The following is an 18,126-nucleotide window of genomic DNA, read 5'->3' as shown; positions in this document are numbered from 1 at the left end:
GGTCTAACCGTCGGCCATCTGGATCCTCATATTCAAAGATAATTCTATTTAAGAAAGTTTTAGATAAACGACATGTGAAGAGTCGGACCAACTTTCACGCACGACGATAATTACCCGACAAGGATTTACCTACCTTTGGACCGTCATAATACAGCCGCCGTTTACATTTTACTGCACCGGGCAGGGATTATATACTATACCTCTACAGTGGTATTTAGCAGTATCTAGTGTTGATGTACAACAGACGCTCTCCTTGTTCCACTACCTAACCATAATCTATTGTTCCAGATATTAAGGAATGTACGCTTCATATAACTACACAACGTTATGCCAAGAAGGATACCAGATTACCCTGATTATCTTTGTTATATTAATACATGGTGTTCAATTGGTTCTATATCCACAATAGTTATCATCTTAACTATGCTCTGCTAATGCACTTAACATGATGGTCATGAAAAGCACAAGAGAACTTGGATCCGGTAAACAAAGACCTTCAAGATCTAAACCAGTAGTCCAACTCGTAGTATATACTCCCCAGAAAAAGGTAGTTTATATCAACCTAGGAATCCCATTTTAGTAAGTGTAACATGGAGTCTAGCTTCAGTTGTTATCTGATTGGTATTGCATGCCCTGAGTACGTAAGGAAAAGGAAAGGTTAACCGCTATTTAAACACAACAGTTACCGTAGCTGTAGATGAATGCTAAATCTAGAGTATCTCTCCTAAGACACTGCATAACATATGAATGCTCCTTCCGCCATTCGTTGACTGTGTTTACCACGGGGAATTAGAACAGAATACCAAGTTCTTTGCCTGGAGGTTTGTTACGTTCCGTACAGTTGTAGGTAAAAGGTATGTTAGAGACTTAGACTAGCGTTGGAGCACATTGTTTCATTCGATAGTCCACGCTCAATCTTACCATACATAGTACTTTTATGATCCCAGGCTGGTTTAATAAGTCAAAGTTTTTAGCCGGGAAGTTAGCGTCTAAAATATATAACCGATAGTCTCAACTTAGATGCACAGATGGACATAATTAATCCTTGTACGGTTTGTACCTACTTGACTCCTCAGTTTAAGTTAAGGAGTCCTTTGTTTACAGCTTGTACCGTTACTTTCAGGAGCATACGTTAAAATTCGATGATCTTATGTGTTCACTCAAATCGAATAAACAAAGACATTATAGTTTCCTAGAATACTGAAGATGACTCCGGTTATGAGATACAGACAACCAAGTTCTTTAATGATTGCAGTACACCACCACCCCACTGGACTGCTTAAGACAGCTTAAAGTGTTGGATTTCAATATCACGGTAATCATGTTTGCTTGGAAGCTGTAGTCATTATAACTATTGATTTAGTATAAGCATAGAACCAATCCGGTAGTAAGATATACGATAGTAGCTAATCTACCATATAAGATATAAGTCGCTTGTGGAATAGCACTACCAATAATAATCAAGAAGATCATACTGTATACCCAAATAATTACCCATTCCACTGACTACATTTCGAGTCATAAAATGTTGTCGTATCAACATTCGAGTATTCAAAGCTCGAATTTCAGATAAAAGAGCTAAGTTAATGAGAGAGGACATAAATACTAACAAACCACCGGTTTTGGATGGGATTACTTTTAACACCGCATAATATGCTAAAAAGTACCATTCAGGTACGATATGAAGCGGAGTTACAAACCGGTTCACTGGTATGGAGTTATCTGGGTGCGATAATTCAATCAAACCAAAAGCCGTTTGTAAGAAAATTAAACCAATTAGATAGGATAGACATTTAGCATCGGTCATTAACATATGAGGATAGAAGGCTACTTTAAGTGCGGAATCAATACCTGCAGGGTTACTAGAACCATTTAAATGTAAATAGAAGATGTGTAATACAATTAGAATGCAACCTACAAAAGGTAATATAAAGTGCAATACAAAGAATCGTTTTAATGTTACATCAGATACATAGTATCCACCGAGTAACCAAGGTACTAAATATGGTATTGGAGAAAGGAGATTAGTAATGACTGTAGCACCCCAGAAACTCATCTGTCCCCATGGTAGTACATAACCGAGGAAAGCAGTGGCTATAGTAAGTAGATATAAAACTAAACCAGACATCCAAGCAGTAGTTAAATAACTATAGCTGGAGTTATACATACCTCGAGACATGTGTATTAAGATACACAAGAAGACGAAAGAAGCAGTTGTTGCATGCAACATCCTAAATTCCCATCCTGCTGCTACCTCTCTAACTAGATGTTGAACACTAGCAAATGCACAAGATGCTTCAGAAGTATATCGGAACGCTAAAGTGATACCTGTAATTATTTGGAGTACAAAGGTAATTGCAACTAAGAAACCAAAGTTATAAGATGAATTTAGATTGAGAGCACACCGATAAAAGACGAGGTGTGCCCGGAATAGACTCATGGAAATTTGTGTGTGTTCTCGAAACCATGCTAGCACAATAGAACTTCGTTAAATAACTACATATTAAAATGAGCGCATGTAAACTAGTCTTAAACACACCGCTCGTCACGTAACAAATCTCAAATCGTACTGTAGATTTTATATATGTACCGTAACTATAACCATGGTGACATCCAATGTTCACGCTCAATCTTACCATACATAGTACTTTATGATCCAGGCTGGTTTAATAAGTCAAAGTTTAGCCGGGAAGTTAGCGTCTAAAATATATAACCGATAGTCTCAACTTAGATGCACAGATGGACATAATTAATCCTTGTACGGTTTGTACCTACTTGACTCCTCAGTTTAAGTTAAGGAGTCCTTTGTTTACAGCTTGTACCGTTACTTTCAGGAGCATACCGTTAAATTCGATGATCTTATGTGTTCACTCAAATCGAATAAACAAAGACATTATAGTTCCTAGAATACTGAAGATGACTCCGGTTATGAGATACAGACAACCAAGTTCTTTATGATTGCAGTACACCACCACCCCACTGGACTGCTTAAGACAGCTAAAAGTGTTGGATTTCAATATCCTACTACATTAAGATTATTCCACATCGGTTATGTTCTAGGCGTAATATATGGATTCTTGTTCTCACTCATCTTAACAGCGAGAGAAAACTACTACTCAGATGCTAGTCTAATCAGTAGCATCGTACTTGGAGTTATCATCTCTGAGACAGGATTATTTATCAGCTTTTTCTGGGGAGTATATACTACGAGTTGGACTACTGGTTTAGATCTTGAAGGTCTTTGTTTACCGGATCCAAGTTCTCTTGTGCTTTTCATGACCATCATGTTAAGTGCATTAGCAGAGCATAGTTAAGATGATAACTATTGTGGATATAGAACCAATTGAACACCATGTATTAATATAACAAAGATAATCAGGGTAATCTGGTATCCTTCTTGGCATAACGTTGTGTAGTTATATGAAGCGTACATTCCTTAATATCTGGAACAATAGATTATGGTTAGGTAGTGGAACAAGGAGAGCGTCTGTTGTACATCAACACTAGATACTGCTAATACCACTGTAGAGGTATAGTATATAATCCCTGCCCGGTGCAGTAAAATGTAAACGGCGGCTGTATTATGACGGTCCAAAGGTAGGTAAATCCTTGTCGGGTAATTATCGTCGTGCGTGAAAGTTGGTCCGACTCTTCACATGTCGTTTATCTAAAACTTTCTTAAATAGAATTATCTTTGAATATGAGGATCCAGATGGCCGACGGTTAGACCCTGAGCACCTTTACATCCCTTAAATCATATACAGGATCAAATCTTCCTTGAGCGACTCGACAGGCACTAGAGATAGCGTGAAAGCTCTTTTGATTTCCATGAACGGAGTTACATATTAGATTCTCTTCGCTCCCATGGTATTTAGTAAGTTAACATTGAAACGTATCCAGTGTAAAGTTTGAACGTAATCCAGCTTTACCTTCTATGTTGTTATGTTAACCAAATAAGTTTCATCGTTGTTGATATTTCATTGACATGTTGATAACATAAATACTAACAAACCACCGGTTTTGGATGGGATTACTTTTAACACCGCATAATATGCTAAAAAGTACCATTCAGGTACGATATGAAGCGGAGTTACAAACCGGTTCACTGGTATGGAGTTATCTGGGTGCGATAATTCAATCAAACCAAAAGCCGTTTGTAAGAAAATTAAACCAATTAGATAGGATAGACATTTAGCATCGGTCATTAACATATGAGGATAGAAGGCTACTTTAAGTGCGGAATCAATACCTGCAGGGTTACTAGAACCATTTAAATGTAAATAGAAGATGTGTAATACAATTAGAATGCAACCTACAAAAGGTAATATAAAGTGCAATACAAAGAATCGTTTTAATGTTACATCAGATACATAGTATCCACCGAGTAACCAAGTACTAAATATGGTATTGGAGAAAGGAGATTAGTAATGACTGTAGCACCCCAGAAACTCATCTGTCCCCATGGTAGTACATAACCGAGGAAAGCAGTGGCTATAGTAAGTAGATATAAAACTAAACCAGACATCCAAGCAGTAGTTAAATAACTATAGCTGGAGTTATACATACCTCGAGACATGTGTATTAAGATACACAAGAAGACGAAAGAAGCAGTTGTTGCATGCAACATCCTAAATTCCCATCCTGCTGCTACCTCTCTAACTAGATGTTGAACACTAGCAAATGCACAAGATGCTTCAGAAGTATATCGGAACGCTAAAGTGATACTGTAATTATTTGGAGTACAAAGGTAATTGCAACTAAGAAACCAAAGTTATAAGATGAATTTAGATTGAGAGCACACCGATAAAAGACGAGGTGTGCCCGGAATAGACTCATGGAAATTTGGTGTGTTCTCGAAACCATGCTAGCACAATAGAACTTCGTTAAATAACTACATATTAAAATGAGCGCATGTAAACTAGTCTTAAAACACACCGCTCGTCACGTAACAAATCTCAAATCGTACTGTAGATTTTATATATGTACCGTAACTATAACCATTGGTGACATCCAATGTTCACGCTCAATCTTACCATACATAGTACTTTTATGATCCCAGGCTGGTTTAATAAGTCAAAGTTTAGCCGGGAAGTTAGCGTCTAAAATATATAACCGATAGTCTCAACTTAGATGCACAGATGGACATAATTAATCCTTGTACGGTTTGTACCTACTTGACTCCTCAGTTTAAGTTAAGGAGTCCTTTGTTTACAGCTTGTACCGTTACTTTCAGGAGCATACCGTTAAATTCGATGATCTTATGTGTTCACTCAAATCGAATAAACAAAGACATTATAGTTCCTAGAATACTGAAGATGACTCCGGTTATGAGATACAGACAACCAAGTTCTTTATGATTGCAGTACACCACCACCCCACTGGACTGCTTAAGACAGCTAAAAGTGTTGGATTTCAATATCACGGTAATCATGTTTGCTTGGAAGCTGTAGTCATTATAACTATTGATTTAGTATAAGCATAGAACCAATCCGGTAGTAAGATATACGATAGTAGCTAATCTACCATATAAGATATAAGTCGCTTGTGGAATAGCACTACCAATAATAATCAAGAAGATCATACTGTATACCAAATAATTACCCATCCACTGACTACATTTCGAGTCATAAAATGTTGTCGTATCAACATTCGAGTATTCAAAGCTCGAATTTCAGATAAAAAGAGCTAAGTTAATGAGAGAGGACATAAATACTAACAAACCACCGGTTTTGGATGGGATTACTTTTTAACACCGCATAATATGCTAAAAAGTAACCATTCAGGTACGATATGAAGCGGAGTTACAAACCGGTTCACTGGTATGGAGTTATCTGGGTGCGATAATTCGACATAGCTGTGATGTTAAGGAGCATAGGAGATGCTACACGCCTTAATTGGTACTGCATTGATATAATTATCGTACAAGCACTCAGCTAGTTATTGAGAGACACTCACGAGCCCAAAACCATAACTTCGTAATCTCAATGGTTTGTGATAGAACCATAACACAATGATCTTTACACAGTTCAACCCTGTATTATAAAATCCAGTAGACTCATGTCCTTGTCGTTTATATAAATCTATTAATGCTTGTCAAGTTCCTTGTATCTAGTTAGCTCACTGCGTACTTAGGATCAGACCAAAAGAGTTCACTAATGGTACTAGAAAATAGGAGATCGCGTTAGTTCTTGGGAAAAACGACTTCCGAACCACCAATATATATTGGTACAAAGAAGTTACCATATCCTCCGTACAAAGCAGGCATTAAGAACATAAAGATCATAGCTAGGCCATGTATCGTTATTATCACATTATAAGTAGCTATCGTCTCTGTACAAATGATCCGCGATCCAGAACTGTATAACTCAAATCGAATAAACAAAGACATTATAGTTCCTAGAATACTGAAGATGACTCCGGTTATGAGATACAGACAACCAAGTTCTTTATGATTGCAGTACACCACCACCCCACTGGACTGCTTAAGACAGCTAAAAGTGTTGGATTTCAATATCACGGTAATCATGTTTGCTTGGAAGCTGTAGTCATTATAACTATTGATTTAGTATAAGCATAGAACCAATCCGGTAGTAAGATATACGATAGTAGCTAATCTACCATATAAGATATAAGTCGCTTGTGGAATAGCACTACCAATAATAATCAAGAAGATCATACTGGTATACCCAAATAATTACCCATCCACTGACTACATTTCGAGTCATAAAATGTTGTCGTATCAACATTCGAGTATTCAAAGCTCGAATTTCAGATAAAAGAGCTAAGTTAATGAGAGAGGACATAAATACTAACAAACCACCGGTTTTGGATGGGATTACTTTTAACACCGCATAATATGCTAAAAAGTACCATTCAGGTACGATATGAAGCGGAGTTACAAACCGGTTCACTGGTATGGAGTTATCTGGGTGCGATAATTCAATCAAACCAAAAGCCGTTTGTAAGAAAATTAAACCAATTAGATTAATATGGTAGATAGGGAACAAACTGTCTCCAGACGTTCTTAACCCAGCTCACGTATTACATCTGACGGTGAACTAGCGTTTCCTAACTGAATCTTGTTCAATAACAAGGGAGTAATGAGCCGACATGGAGGTGCTGATACAATCCGAGGATTAGAACTCCCAATATTATCTGACCTGTTATCCCCGGCGTACCTTACGACCGTTATATGATTTAGAGATAGAATGTAATGTGGATTAATATCCACATGGTTTCTACAAAGTGTAGATATAAAATAGTGAATGGTTCTGTAAAGATCTTGCATAACATACCTTTAGATTTGCTTAGCATTATAGAGCTTGTAGGCATGTAAGTAACTAAAGAACTATAGATACTTTGAGTGAAGAATACAAGGATAGCTCCAACAATAACATGGCTAAAATGTATACCAGTTAAGATGAAAAGTCCATTACCAAATGCATTATCATTAATATAAAGAGATAGTCCTAAGTATTCCGTACAGACTAACATTAAGAAGGCGACTACCAAAGTGAATGTCATGATATTCGTTACAGCTTGTATACAATGTTGGTTTTTCAAATATACGCTGGATACCACTATACTTAATGCACTTAACATGATGGTCATGAAAAGCACAAGAGAACTTGGATCCGGTAAACAAAGACCTTCAAGAATCTAAACCAGTAGTCCAACTCGTAAGTATATACTCCCCAGAAAAAGGTAGTTTATATCAACCTAGGAATCCCATTTTAGTAAGTGTAACATGGAGTCTAGCTTCAGTTGTTATCTGATTGGTATTGCATGCCCTGAGTACGTAAGGAAAAGGAAAGGTTAACCGCTATTTAAACACAACAGTTACCGTAGCTGTAGATGAATGCTAAATCTAGAGTATCTCTCCTAAGACACTGCATAACATATTGAATGCTCCTTCCGCCATTCGTTGACTGTGTTTTACCACGGGAATTAGAACAGCAATACCAAGTTCTTTGCCTGGAGGTTTGTTACGTTCCGTACAGTTGTAGGTAAAAGGTATGTTAAGAGACTTAGACTAGCGTTTGGAGCACATTGTTTCATTCGATAGTCCACGCTCAATCTTACCATACATAGTACTTTTATGATCCAGGCTGGTTTAATAAGTCAAAGTTTAGCCGGGAAGTTAGCGTCTAAAATATATAACCGATAGTCTCAACTTAGATGCACAGATGGACATAATTAATCCTTGTACGGTTTTGTACCTACTTGACTCCTCAGTTTAAGTTAAGGAGTCTTTGTTTACAGCTTGTACCGTTACTTTCAGGAGCATACCGTTAAATTCATGATCTTATGTGTTCACTCAAATCGAATAAACAAAGACATTATAGTTCCTAGAATACTGAAGATGACTCCGGTTATGAGATACAGACAACAAGTTTTTATGATTGCAGTACACACCACCCCACTGGACTGCTTAAGACAGCTAAAAGTGTTGGATTTCAATATCACGGTAATCATGTTTGCTTGGAAGCTGTAGTCATTATAACTATTGATTAGTATAAGCATAGAACCAATCCGGTAGTAAGATATACGATAGTAGCTAATCTACCATATAAGATATAAGTCGCTTGTGGAATAGCACTACCAATAATAATCAAGAAGATCATACTGTATACCCAAATAATTACCCATCCACTGACTACATTTCGAGTCATAAAATGTTGTCGTATCAACATTCGAGTATTCAAAGCTCGAATTTCAGATAAAAGAGCTAAGTTAATGAGAGAGGACATAAATACTAACAAACCACCGGTTTTGGATGGGATTACTTTTAACACCGCATAATATGCTAAAAAGTACCATTCAGGTACGATATGAAGCGGAGTTACAAACCGGTTCACTGGTATGGAGTTATCTGGGTGCGATAATTCAATCAAACCAAAAGCCGTTTGTAAGAAAATTAAACCAATTAGATAATATGGTAGATAGGGAACAAACTGTCTCCAGACGTTCTTAACCCAGCTCACGTATTACATCTGACGGTGAACTAGCGTTCCTAACTGAATCTTGTTCAATAACAAGGGAGTAATGAGCCGACATGGAGGTGCTGATACAATCCGAGGATTAGAACTCCCAATATTATCTGACCTGTTATCCCCGGCGTACCTTACGACCGTTATATGATTTAGAGATAGAATGTAATGTGGATTAATATCCACATGGTTTCTACAAAGTGTAGATATAAAATAGTGAATGGTTCTGTAAAGATCTTGCATAACATACCTTTAGATTTGCTTAGCATTATAGAGCTTGTAGGCATGTAAGTAACTAAAGAACTATAGATACTTTGAGTGAAGAATACAAGGATAGCTCCAACAATAACATGGCTAAAATGTATACCAGTTAAGATGAAAAGTCCATTACCAAATGCATTATCATTAATATAAAGAGATAGTCCTAAGTATTCCGTACAGACTAACATTAAGAAGGCGACTACCAAAGTGAATGTCATGATATTCGTACAGCTTGTATACAAATGTTGGTTTTTCAAATATACGCTGGATACCACTATACTTAATGCACTTAACATGATGGTCATGAAAAGCACAAGAGAACTTGGATCCGGTAAACAAAGACCTTCAAGATCTAAACCAGTAGTCCAACTCGTAGTATATACTCCCCAGAAAAAGGTAGTTTATATCAACCTAGGAATCCCATTTTAGTAAGTGTAACATGGAGTCTAGCTTCAGTTGTTATCTGATTGGTATTGCATGCCTGGTGACTTAGAATATGATTCTTATTAATGGGAGCACAGTTCCCTGGGTATCCAATCCAGTGCTCTGCCTTGGGCATTGAAACTAACCCACAGTTCAACCCTGTATTATAAAATCCAGTAGACTCATGTCCTTGTCGTTTATATAAATCTATTAATGCTTGTCAAGTTCCTTGTATCTAGTGTTGATGTACAACAGACGCTCTCCTTGTTCCACTACCTAACCATAATCTATTGTTCCAGATATTAAGGAATGTACGCTTCATATAACTACACAACGTTATGCCAAGAAGGATACCAGATTACCCTGATTATCTTTGTTATATTAATACATGGTGTTCAATTGGTTCTATATCCACAATAGTTATCATCTTAACTATGCTCTGCTAATGCACTTAACATGATGGTCATGAAAAGCACAAGAGAACTTGGATCCGGTAAACAAAGACCTTCAAGATCTAAACCAGTAGTCCAACTCGTAGTATATACTCCCCAGAAAAAGGTAGTTTATATCAACCTAGGAATCCCATTTTAGTAAGTGTAACATGGAGTCTAGCTTCAGTTGTTATCTGATTGGTATTGCATGCCCTGAGTACGTAAGGAAAAGGAAAGGTTAACCGCTATTTAAACACAACAGTTACCGTAGCTGTAGATGAATGCTAAATCTAGAGTATCTCTCCTAAGACACTGCATAACATATGAATGCTCCTTCCGCCATTCGTTGACTGTGTTTACCACGGGGAATTAGAACAGAATACCAAGTTCTTTGCCTGGAGGTTTGTTACGTTCCGTACAGTTGTAGGTAAAAGGTATGTTAGAGACTTAGACTAGCGTTGGAGCACATTGTTTCATTCGATAGTCCACGCTCAATCTTACCATACATAGTACTTTTATGATCCCAGGCTGGTTTAATAAGTCAAAGTTTAGCCGGGAAGTTAGCGTCTAAAATATATAACCGATAGTCTCAACTTAGATGCACAGATGGACATAATTAATCCTTGTACGGTTTGTACCTACTTGACTCCTCAGTTTAAGCAGAACTGTAGTTTCTCGGGACTAAAGTCAGCATAATCAATAAAAAGGTTTGTTCAGCCACTGGTTCACCATCAACTACCTTGTTTCGACTTCGTACCGACTGTGTTATTGTAGCACATATCAATCCCTTAAATAGGGATATTATTCCCAAACAACCGGATCGTGTTGGCTAGGTGAACTAATCACGTTTCATAAATACAATCAGTGAAAGCTCTTTTGATTTCCATGAACGGAGTTACATATTAGATTCTCTTCGCTCCCATGGTATTTAGTAAGTTAACATTGAAACGTATCCAGTGTAAAGTTTGAACGTAATCCAGCTTTACCTTCTATGTTGTTATGTTAACCAAATAAGTTTCATCGTTGTTGATATTTCATTGACATGTTGATAACATAAATACTAACAAACCACCGGTTTTGGATGGGATTACTTTTAACACCGCATAATATGCTAAAAAGTACCATTCAGGTACGATATGAAGCGGAGTTACAAACCGGTTCACTGGTATGGAGTTATCTGGGTGCGATAATTCAATCAAACCAAAAGCCGTTTGTAAGAAAATTAAACCAATTAGATAGGATAGACATTTAGCATCGGTCATTAACATATGAGGATAGAAGGCTACTTTAAGTGCGGAATCAATACCTGCAGGGTTACTAGAACCATTTAAATGTAAATAGAAGATGTGTAATACAATTAGAATGCAACCTACAAAAGGTAATATAAAGTGCAATACAAAGAATCGTTTTAATGTTACATCAGATACATAGTATCCACCGAGTAACCAAGGTACTAAATATGGTATTGGAGAAAGGAGATTAGTAATGACTGTAGCACCCCAGAAACTCATCTGTCCCCATGGTAGTACATAACCGAGGAAAGCAGTGGCTATAGTAAGTAGATATAAAACTAAACCAGACATCCAAGCAGTAGTTAAATAACTATAGCTGGAGTTATACATACCTCGAGACATGTGTATTAAGATACACAAGAAGACGAAAGAAGCAGTTGTTGCATGCAACATCCTAAATTCCCATCCTGCTGCTACCTCTCTAACTAGATGTTGAACACTAGCAAATGCACAAGATGCTTCAGAAGTATATCGGAACGCTAAAGTGATACCTGTAATTATTTGGAGTACAAAGGTAATTGCAACTAAGAAACCAAAGTTATAAGATGAATTTAGATTGAGAGCACACCGATAAAAGACGAGGTGTGCCCGGAATAGACTCATGGAAATTTGGTGTGTTCTCGAAACCATGCTAGCACAATAGAACTTCGTTAAATAACTACATATTAAAATGAGCGCATGTAAACTAGTCTTAAACACACCGCTCGTCACGTAACAAATCTCAAATCGTACTGTAGATTTTATATATGTACCGTAACTATAACCATGGTGACATCCAATGTTCACGCTCAATCTTACCATACATAGTACTTTTATGATCCCAGGCTGGTTTAATAAGTCAAAGTTTAGCCGGGAAGTTAGCGTCTAAAATATATAACCGATAGTCTCAACTTAGATGCACAGATGGACATAATTAATCCTTGTACGGTTTGTACCTACTTGACTCCTCAGTTTAAGTTAAGGAGTCCTTTGTTTACAGCTTGTACCGTTACTTTCAGGAGCATACCGTTAAATTCGATGATCTTATGTGTTCACTCAAATCGAATAAACAAAGACATTATAGTTCCTAGAATACTGAAGATGACTCCGGTTATGAGATACAGACAACCAAGTTCTTTATGATTGCAGTACACCACCACCCCACTGGACTGCTTAAGACAGCTAAAAGTGTTGGATTTCAATATCCTACTACATTAAGATTATTCCACATCGGTTATGTTCTAGGCGTAATATATGGATTCTTGTTCTCACTCATCTTAACAGCGAGAGAAAACTACTACTCAGATGCTAGTCTAATCAGTAGCATCGTACTTGGAGTTATCATCTCTGAGACAGGATTATTTATCAGCTTTTTTCTGGGGAGTATATACTACGAGTTGGACTACTGGTTTAGATCTTGAAGGTCTTTGTTTACCGGATCCAAGTTCTCTTGTGCTTTTCATGACCATCATGTTAAGTGCATTAAGTATAGTGGTATCCAGCGTATATTTGAAAAACCAACATTTGTATACAAGCTGTACGAATATCATGACATTCACTTTGGTAGTCGCCTTCTTAATGTTAGTCTGTACGGAATACACGGATCGGATTCTTGTTGGCCTGGCACCTGTTTAGTAACTGGATGAACGCTTTTTACGCCTGGTATGCATGGATAATACTCGACTCTTCTATAGTTTAACCGCTACTGCTGGGACTGTATATTATGTACTTACGGTAGTACTATCAAGCCTCTTCTTCCAAATAGATTTCATGGAAAACCTAAAATTCGCATGTTTGATTGACATTTAGCCGCTAATATACAATCATCCAAGATATATTTATTCTATCGCAGGTTCGGTCTAATGTCCCGTTATACTATATAGATCACATGGCTTCTGGTACTTTGAGATCATGCTAACGGCGAGAAGGGAAGTGTGTTTCAAAGAAAAGGGATGTTTAGCCGGGAAGTTAGCGTCTAAAATATATAACCGATAGTCTCAACTTAGATGCACAGATGGACATAATTAATCCTTGTACGGTTTGTACCTACTTGACTCCTCAGTTTAAGTTAAGGAGTCCTTTGTTTACAGCTTGTACCGTTACTTTCAGGAGCATACCGTTAAATTCGATGATCTTATGTGTTCACTCAAATCGAATAAACAAAGACATTATAGTTCCTAGAATACTGAAGATGACTCCGGTTATGAGATACAGACAACCAAGTTCTTTATGATTGCAGTACACCACCACCCCACTGGACTGCTTAAGACAGCTAAAAGTGTTGGATTTCAATATCACGGTAATCATGTTTGCTTGGAAGCTGGAAGACGGAATCGTTATTAAGCGCCAGGTAGTCCTGGACACTGAATCCATGAGCGTGAACATTGGATGTCACCATGGTTATAGTTACGGTACATATATAAAATCTACAGTACGATTTGAGATTTGTTACGTGACGAGCGGTGTGTTTAAGACTAGTTTACATGCGCTCATTTTAATATGTAGTTATTTAACGAAGTTCTATTGTGCTAGCATGGTTTCGAGAACACACCAAATTTCCATGAGTCTATTCCGGCACACCTCGTCTTTTATCGGTGTGCTCTCAATCTAAATTCATCTTATAACTTTGGTTTCTTAGTTGCAATTACCTTTGTACTCCAAATAATTACAGGTATCACTTTAGCGTTCCGATATACTTCTGAAGCATCTTGTGCATTTGCTAGTGTTCAACATCTAGTTAGAGAGGTAGCAGCAGGATGGGAATTTAGGATGTTGCATGCAACAACTGCTTCTTTCGTCTTCTTGTGTATCTTAATACACATGTCTCGAGGTATGTATAACTCCAGCTATAGTTATTTAACTACTGCTTGGATGTCTGGTTTAGTTTTATATCTACTTACTATAGCCACTGCTTTCCTCGGTTATGTACTACCATGGGGACAGATGAGTTTCTGGGGTGCTACAGTCATTACTAATCTCCTTTCTCCAATACCATATTTAGTACCTTGGTTACTCGGTGGATACTATGTATCTGATGTAACATTAAAACGATTCTTTGTATTGCACTTTATATTACCTTTTGTAGTTGCATTCTAATTGTATTACACATCTTCTATTTACATTTAAATGGTTCTAGTAACCCTGCAGGTATTGATTCCGCACTTAAAGTAGCCTTCTATCCTCATATGTTAATGACCGATGCTAAATGTCTATCCTATCTAATTGGTTTAATTTTCTTACAAACGGCTTTTGGTTTGATTGAATTATCGCACCCAGATAACTCCATACCAGTGAACCGGTTTGTAACTCCGCTTCATATCGTACCTGAATGGTACTTTTTAGCATATTATGCGGTGTTAAAAGTAATCCCATCCAAAACCGGTGGTTTGTTAGTATTTATGTCCTCTCTCATTAACTTAGCTCTTTTATCTGAAATTCGAGCTTTGAATACTCGAATGTTGATACGACAACATTTTATGACTCGAAATGTAGTCAGTGGATGGGTAATTATTTGGGTATACAGTATGATCTTCTTGATTATTATTGGTAGTGCTATTCCACAAGCGACTTATATCTTATATGGTAGATTAGCTACTATCGTATATCTTACTACCGGATTGGTTCTATGCTTATACTAAATCAATAGTTATAATGACTACAGCTTCCAAGCAAACATGATTACCGTGATATTGAAATCCAACACTTTTAGCTGTCTTAAGCAGTCCAGTGGGGTGGTGGTGTACTGCAATCATAAAGAACTTGGTTGTCTGTATCTCATAACCGGAGTCATCTTCAGTATTCTAGGAACTATAATGTCTTTGTTTATTCGATTTGAGTGAACACATAAGATCATCGAATTTAACGGTATGCTCCTGAAAGTAACGGTACAAGCTGTAAACAAAGGACTCCTTAACTTAAACTGAGGAGTCAAGTAGGTACAAACCGTACAAGGATTAATTATGTCCATCTGTGCATCTAAGTTGAGACTATCGGTTATATATTTTAGACGCTAACTTCCCGGCTAAACTTTGACTTATTAAACCAGCCTGGGATCATAAAAGTACTATGTATGGTAAGATTGAGCGTGGACTATCGAATGAAACAATGTGCTCCAACGCTAGTCTAAGTCTCTAACATACCTTTTACCTACAACTGTACGGAACGTAACAAACCTCCAGGCAAAGAACTTGGTATTCTGTTCTAATTCCCCGTGGTAAACACAGTCAACGAATGGCGGAAGGAGCATTCATATGTTATGCAGTGTCTTAGGAGAGATACTCTAGATTTAGCATTCATCTACAGCTACGGTAACTGTTGTGTTTAAATAGCGGTTAACCTTTCCTTTTCCTTACGTACTCAGGGCATGCAATACCAATCAGATAACAACTGAAGCTAGACTCCATGTTACACTTACTAAAATGGGATTCCTAGGTTGATATAAACTACCTTTTTCTGGGAGTATATACTACGAGTTGGACTACTGGTTTAGATCTTGAAGGTCTTTGTTTACCGGATCCAAGTTCTCTTGTGCTTTTCATGACCATCATGTTAAGTGCATTAGCAGAGCATAGTTAAGATGATAACTATTGTGGATATAGAACCAATTGAACACCATGTATTAATATAACAAAGATAATCAGGGTAATCTGGTATCCTTCTTGGCATAACGTTGAAACCAAGTATATGCATAGGGATGAAAATTAATAAGATACTACCTAAGAAGACTACAAACCAGATGCTTAAATATGGAGAAGCACCGGTATTTACATGGAATAGATTTACAGTATCTCCGAACATATCTCTGCTATAGAAGATAAAGCCACATATAGTAGCTAGTACTGCACCAAGAGATAATACGAAATGGAAATGAGCTACAATATAGTATGTATCATGTAGGGCAATATCCATACCAGCGTTACCCATAACTACACCTGTAGTACCACCTAGAGTAAACAATAGGATAAAACTAAGAGCAGCCCATAGATCTACAGTTCTTGTAGTTGTATGGCTAGCCATATAGGTACCTAACCAGTTGAAAATCTTAGTACCGGTAGGAATTGCAATCATAATAGTCATAGCAGAGAAATAAGCTCTGGTATCTACCTCTAGACCGACTGTCATCATATGATGTGCCCATACTAAGGAACCTAGAATAGAAATACAACCCATAGCTAAGATCATAGATTGTCCACCGAAGACAGATCTAGCAGCATACATAGATAATGTCTGCGAGACTACACCAAAAGCAGGTAAAATTAGAATGTATACCTCTGGATGTCCGAAGAACCAGAATAGATGTTGATAAAGTACACTATCACCAGAATACATAGAATCATAAAATTCAGTGTTTACGTGTAGATCAAGAAGGATCATAACTAATCCACCAGTAAGAATAGGTAGAGTGAAGACTAACATAAGGGCAGTAAATATGATAGCCCAGATATATAGAATATAGTTCTTAGCACCAGCATTAGAACCCATGAAGACGCAAGTACCAAGGAAGTTAATAGAACTTAAAATACTACTAATTCCTAGTACTGCAAGACCTCCGATAATCCAATCAGTTGCCTCTGGATTTAACACCATCAAGCTAGTACTTAGTGGAGGATACATTGTCCAACCAAGACCACTACCAAACTCGGAACAAATACTTTGAGTTAACAACACAGAACCTAATGGTACTAGAAAATAGGAGATCGCGTTAGTTCTTGGGAAAACGACTTCCGAACCACCAATATATATTGGTACAAAGAAGTTACCATATCCTCCGTACAAAGCAGCATTAAGAACATAAAGATCATAGCTAGGCCATGTATCGTTATTATCACATTATAAGTAGCTATCGTCTCTGTACAAATGATCCGCGATCCAGAACTGTATAACTCAAATCGAATAAACAAAGACATTATAGTTCCTAGAATACTGAAGATGACTCCGGTTATGAGATACAGACAACCAAGTTCTTTATGATTGCAGTACACCACCACCCCACTGGACTGCTTAAGACAGCTAAAAGTGTTGGATTTCAATATCCTACTACATTAAGATTATTCCACATCGGTTATGTTCTAGGCGTAATATATGGATTCTTGTTCTCACTCATCTTAACAGCGAGAGAAAACTACTACTCAGATGCTAGTCTAATCAGTAGCATCGTACTTGGAGTTATCATCTCTGAGACAGGATTATTTATCAGCTTTTTCTGGGAGTATATACTACGAGTTGGACTACTGGTTTAGATCTTGAAGGTCTTTGTTTACCGGATCCAAGTTCTCTTGTGCTTTTCATGACCATCATGTTAAGTGCATTAAGTATAGTGGTATCCAGCGTATATTTGAAAAACCAACATTTGTATACAAGCTGTACGAATATCATGACATTCACTTTGGTAGTCGCCTTCTTAATGTTAGTCTGTACGGAATACTTAGGACTATCTCTTTATATTAATGATAATGCATTTGGTAATGGACTTTTCATCTTAACTGGTATACATTTTAGCCATGTTATTGTTGGAGCTATCCTTGTATTCTTCACTCAAAGTATCTATAGTTCTTTAGTTACTTACATGCCTACAAGCTCTATAATGCTAAGCAAATCTAAAGGTATGTTATGCAAGATCTTTACAGAACCATTCACTATTTTATATCTACACTTTGTAGAAACCATGTGGATATTAATCCACATTACATTCTATCTCTAAATCATATAACGGTCGTAAGGTACGCCGGGGATAACAGGTCAGATAATATT

At 37.2% G+C, this 18,126-nt stretch overlaps 9 protein-coding genes across 9 annotated transcripts; 3 read left to right on the top strand and 6 right to left on the bottom strand.

Annotated features, from left to right (window-relative positions):
• Positions 1-1,362: 1,362 nt before the first annotated feature.
• BESB_051410 (uncharacterized protein) lies at positions 1,363-2,440 on the bottom strand (the record flags this gene model as incomplete). Its single annotated transcript, XM_029363576.1, has 1 exon — positions 1,363-2,440. The coding sequence occupies one exon, from the start codon at positions 2,438-2,440 to the stop codon at positions 1,448-1,450; it is 993 nt and encodes a 330-aa protein (XP_029214982.1). The 3' UTR covers positions 1,363-1,447.
• Positions 2,441-2,954: 514 nt separating this feature from the next.
• BESB_051350 (uncharacterized protein) lies at positions 2,955-3,314 on the top strand (the record flags this gene model as incomplete). Its single annotated transcript, XM_029363570.1, has 1 exon — positions 2,955-3,314. One exon carries the CDS (start codon positions 2,955-2,957, stop codon positions 3,312-3,314), a length of 360 nt encoding a protein of 119 aa, XP_029214981.1.
• A 3,883-nt stretch (positions 3,315-7,197) lies between these two features.
• On the bottom strand, positions 7,198-7,611 carry BESB_051340 (uncharacterized protein; the record flags this gene model as incomplete). Its single annotated transcript, XM_029363569.1, has 1 exon — positions 7,198-7,611. The coding sequence occupies one exon, from the start codon at positions 7,609-7,611 to the stop codon at positions 7,198-7,200; it is 414 nt and encodes a 137-aa protein (XP_029214980.1).
• Positions 7,612-8,510: 899 nt separating this feature from the next.
• On the bottom strand, positions 8,511-9,057 carry BESB_051330 (uncharacterized protein; the record flags this gene model as incomplete). Its single annotated transcript, XM_029363568.1, has 2 exons — positions 8,511-8,954; positions 9,019-9,057. 2 exons carry the CDS (start codon positions 9,055-9,057, stop codon positions 8,511-8,513), a joined length of 483 nt encoding a protein of 160 aa, XP_029214979.1.
• Positions 9,058-9,142: 85 nt separating this feature from the next.
• Positions 9,143-9,556, bottom strand: BESB_051320 (uncharacterized protein; the record flags this gene model as incomplete). The annotated part of the gene is made up of 1 exon (XM_029363567.1): positions 9,143-9,556. One exon carries the CDS (start codon positions 9,554-9,556, stop codon positions 9,143-9,145), a length of 414 nt encoding a protein of 137 aa, XP_029214978.1.
• A 1,583-nt stretch (positions 9,557-11,139) lies between these two features.
• Positions 11,140-12,000, bottom strand: BESB_051310 (uncharacterized protein; the record flags this gene model as incomplete). The annotated part of the gene is made up of 1 exon (XM_029363566.1): positions 11,140-12,000. The coding sequence occupies one exon, from the start codon at positions 11,998-12,000 to the stop codon at positions 11,140-11,142; it is 861 nt and encodes a 286-aa protein (XP_029214977.1).
• A 1,935-nt stretch (positions 12,001-13,935) lies between these two features.
• Positions 13,936-15,020, top strand: BESB_051370 (uncharacterized protein). The gene has a single exon (XM_029363572.1). It carries the CDS (start codon positions 14,146-14,148, stop codon positions 14,470-14,472), a length of 327 nt encoding a protein of 108 aa, XP_029214976.1. The 5' UTR covers positions 13,936-14,145; the 3' UTR covers positions 14,473-15,020.
• A 913-nt stretch (positions 15,021-15,933) lies between these two features.
• BESB_051400 (uncharacterized protein) lies at positions 15,934-17,408 on the bottom strand (the record flags this gene model as incomplete). The annotated part of the gene is made up of 1 exon (XM_029363575.1): positions 15,934-17,408. Exon 1 carries the CDS (start codon positions 16,987-16,989, stop codon positions 15,934-15,936), a length of 1,056 nt encoding a protein of 351 aa, XP_029214974.1. The 5' UTR covers positions 16,990-17,408.
• On the top strand, positions 17,292-18,076 carry BESB_051390 (uncharacterized protein; the record flags this gene model as incomplete). Its single annotated transcript, XM_029363574.1, has 1 exon — positions 17,292-18,076. The coding sequence occupies exon 1, from the start codon at positions 17,663-17,665 to the stop codon at positions 18,074-18,076; it is 414 nt and encodes a 137-aa protein (XP_029214975.1). The 5' UTR covers positions 17,292-17,662.
• Between the last annotated feature and the right edge of the window lie 50 nt (positions 18,077-18,126).

This window comes from Besnoitia besnoiti (genome assembly GCF_002563875.1).
Source record: "Besnoitia besnoiti strain Bb-Ger1 chromosome Unknown contig00039, whole genome shotgun sequence".
NCBI lineage: Eukaryota > Apicomplexa > Conoidasida > Eucoccidiorida > Sarcocystidae > Besnoitia > Besnoitia besnoiti.
The sequence above is the reverse complement of the archived record's forward strand: the minus strand, read 5'-3'. Positions and strand labels throughout refer to the sequence as shown.

What these genes read in the sequence shown, in the direction of transcription:
- BESB_051370 (XM_029363572.1), top strand. Translation starts at nt 14,146, where the DNA reads ATGTTGCATGCAACAACTGCTTCTTTCGTCTTCTTGTGTATCTTAATA.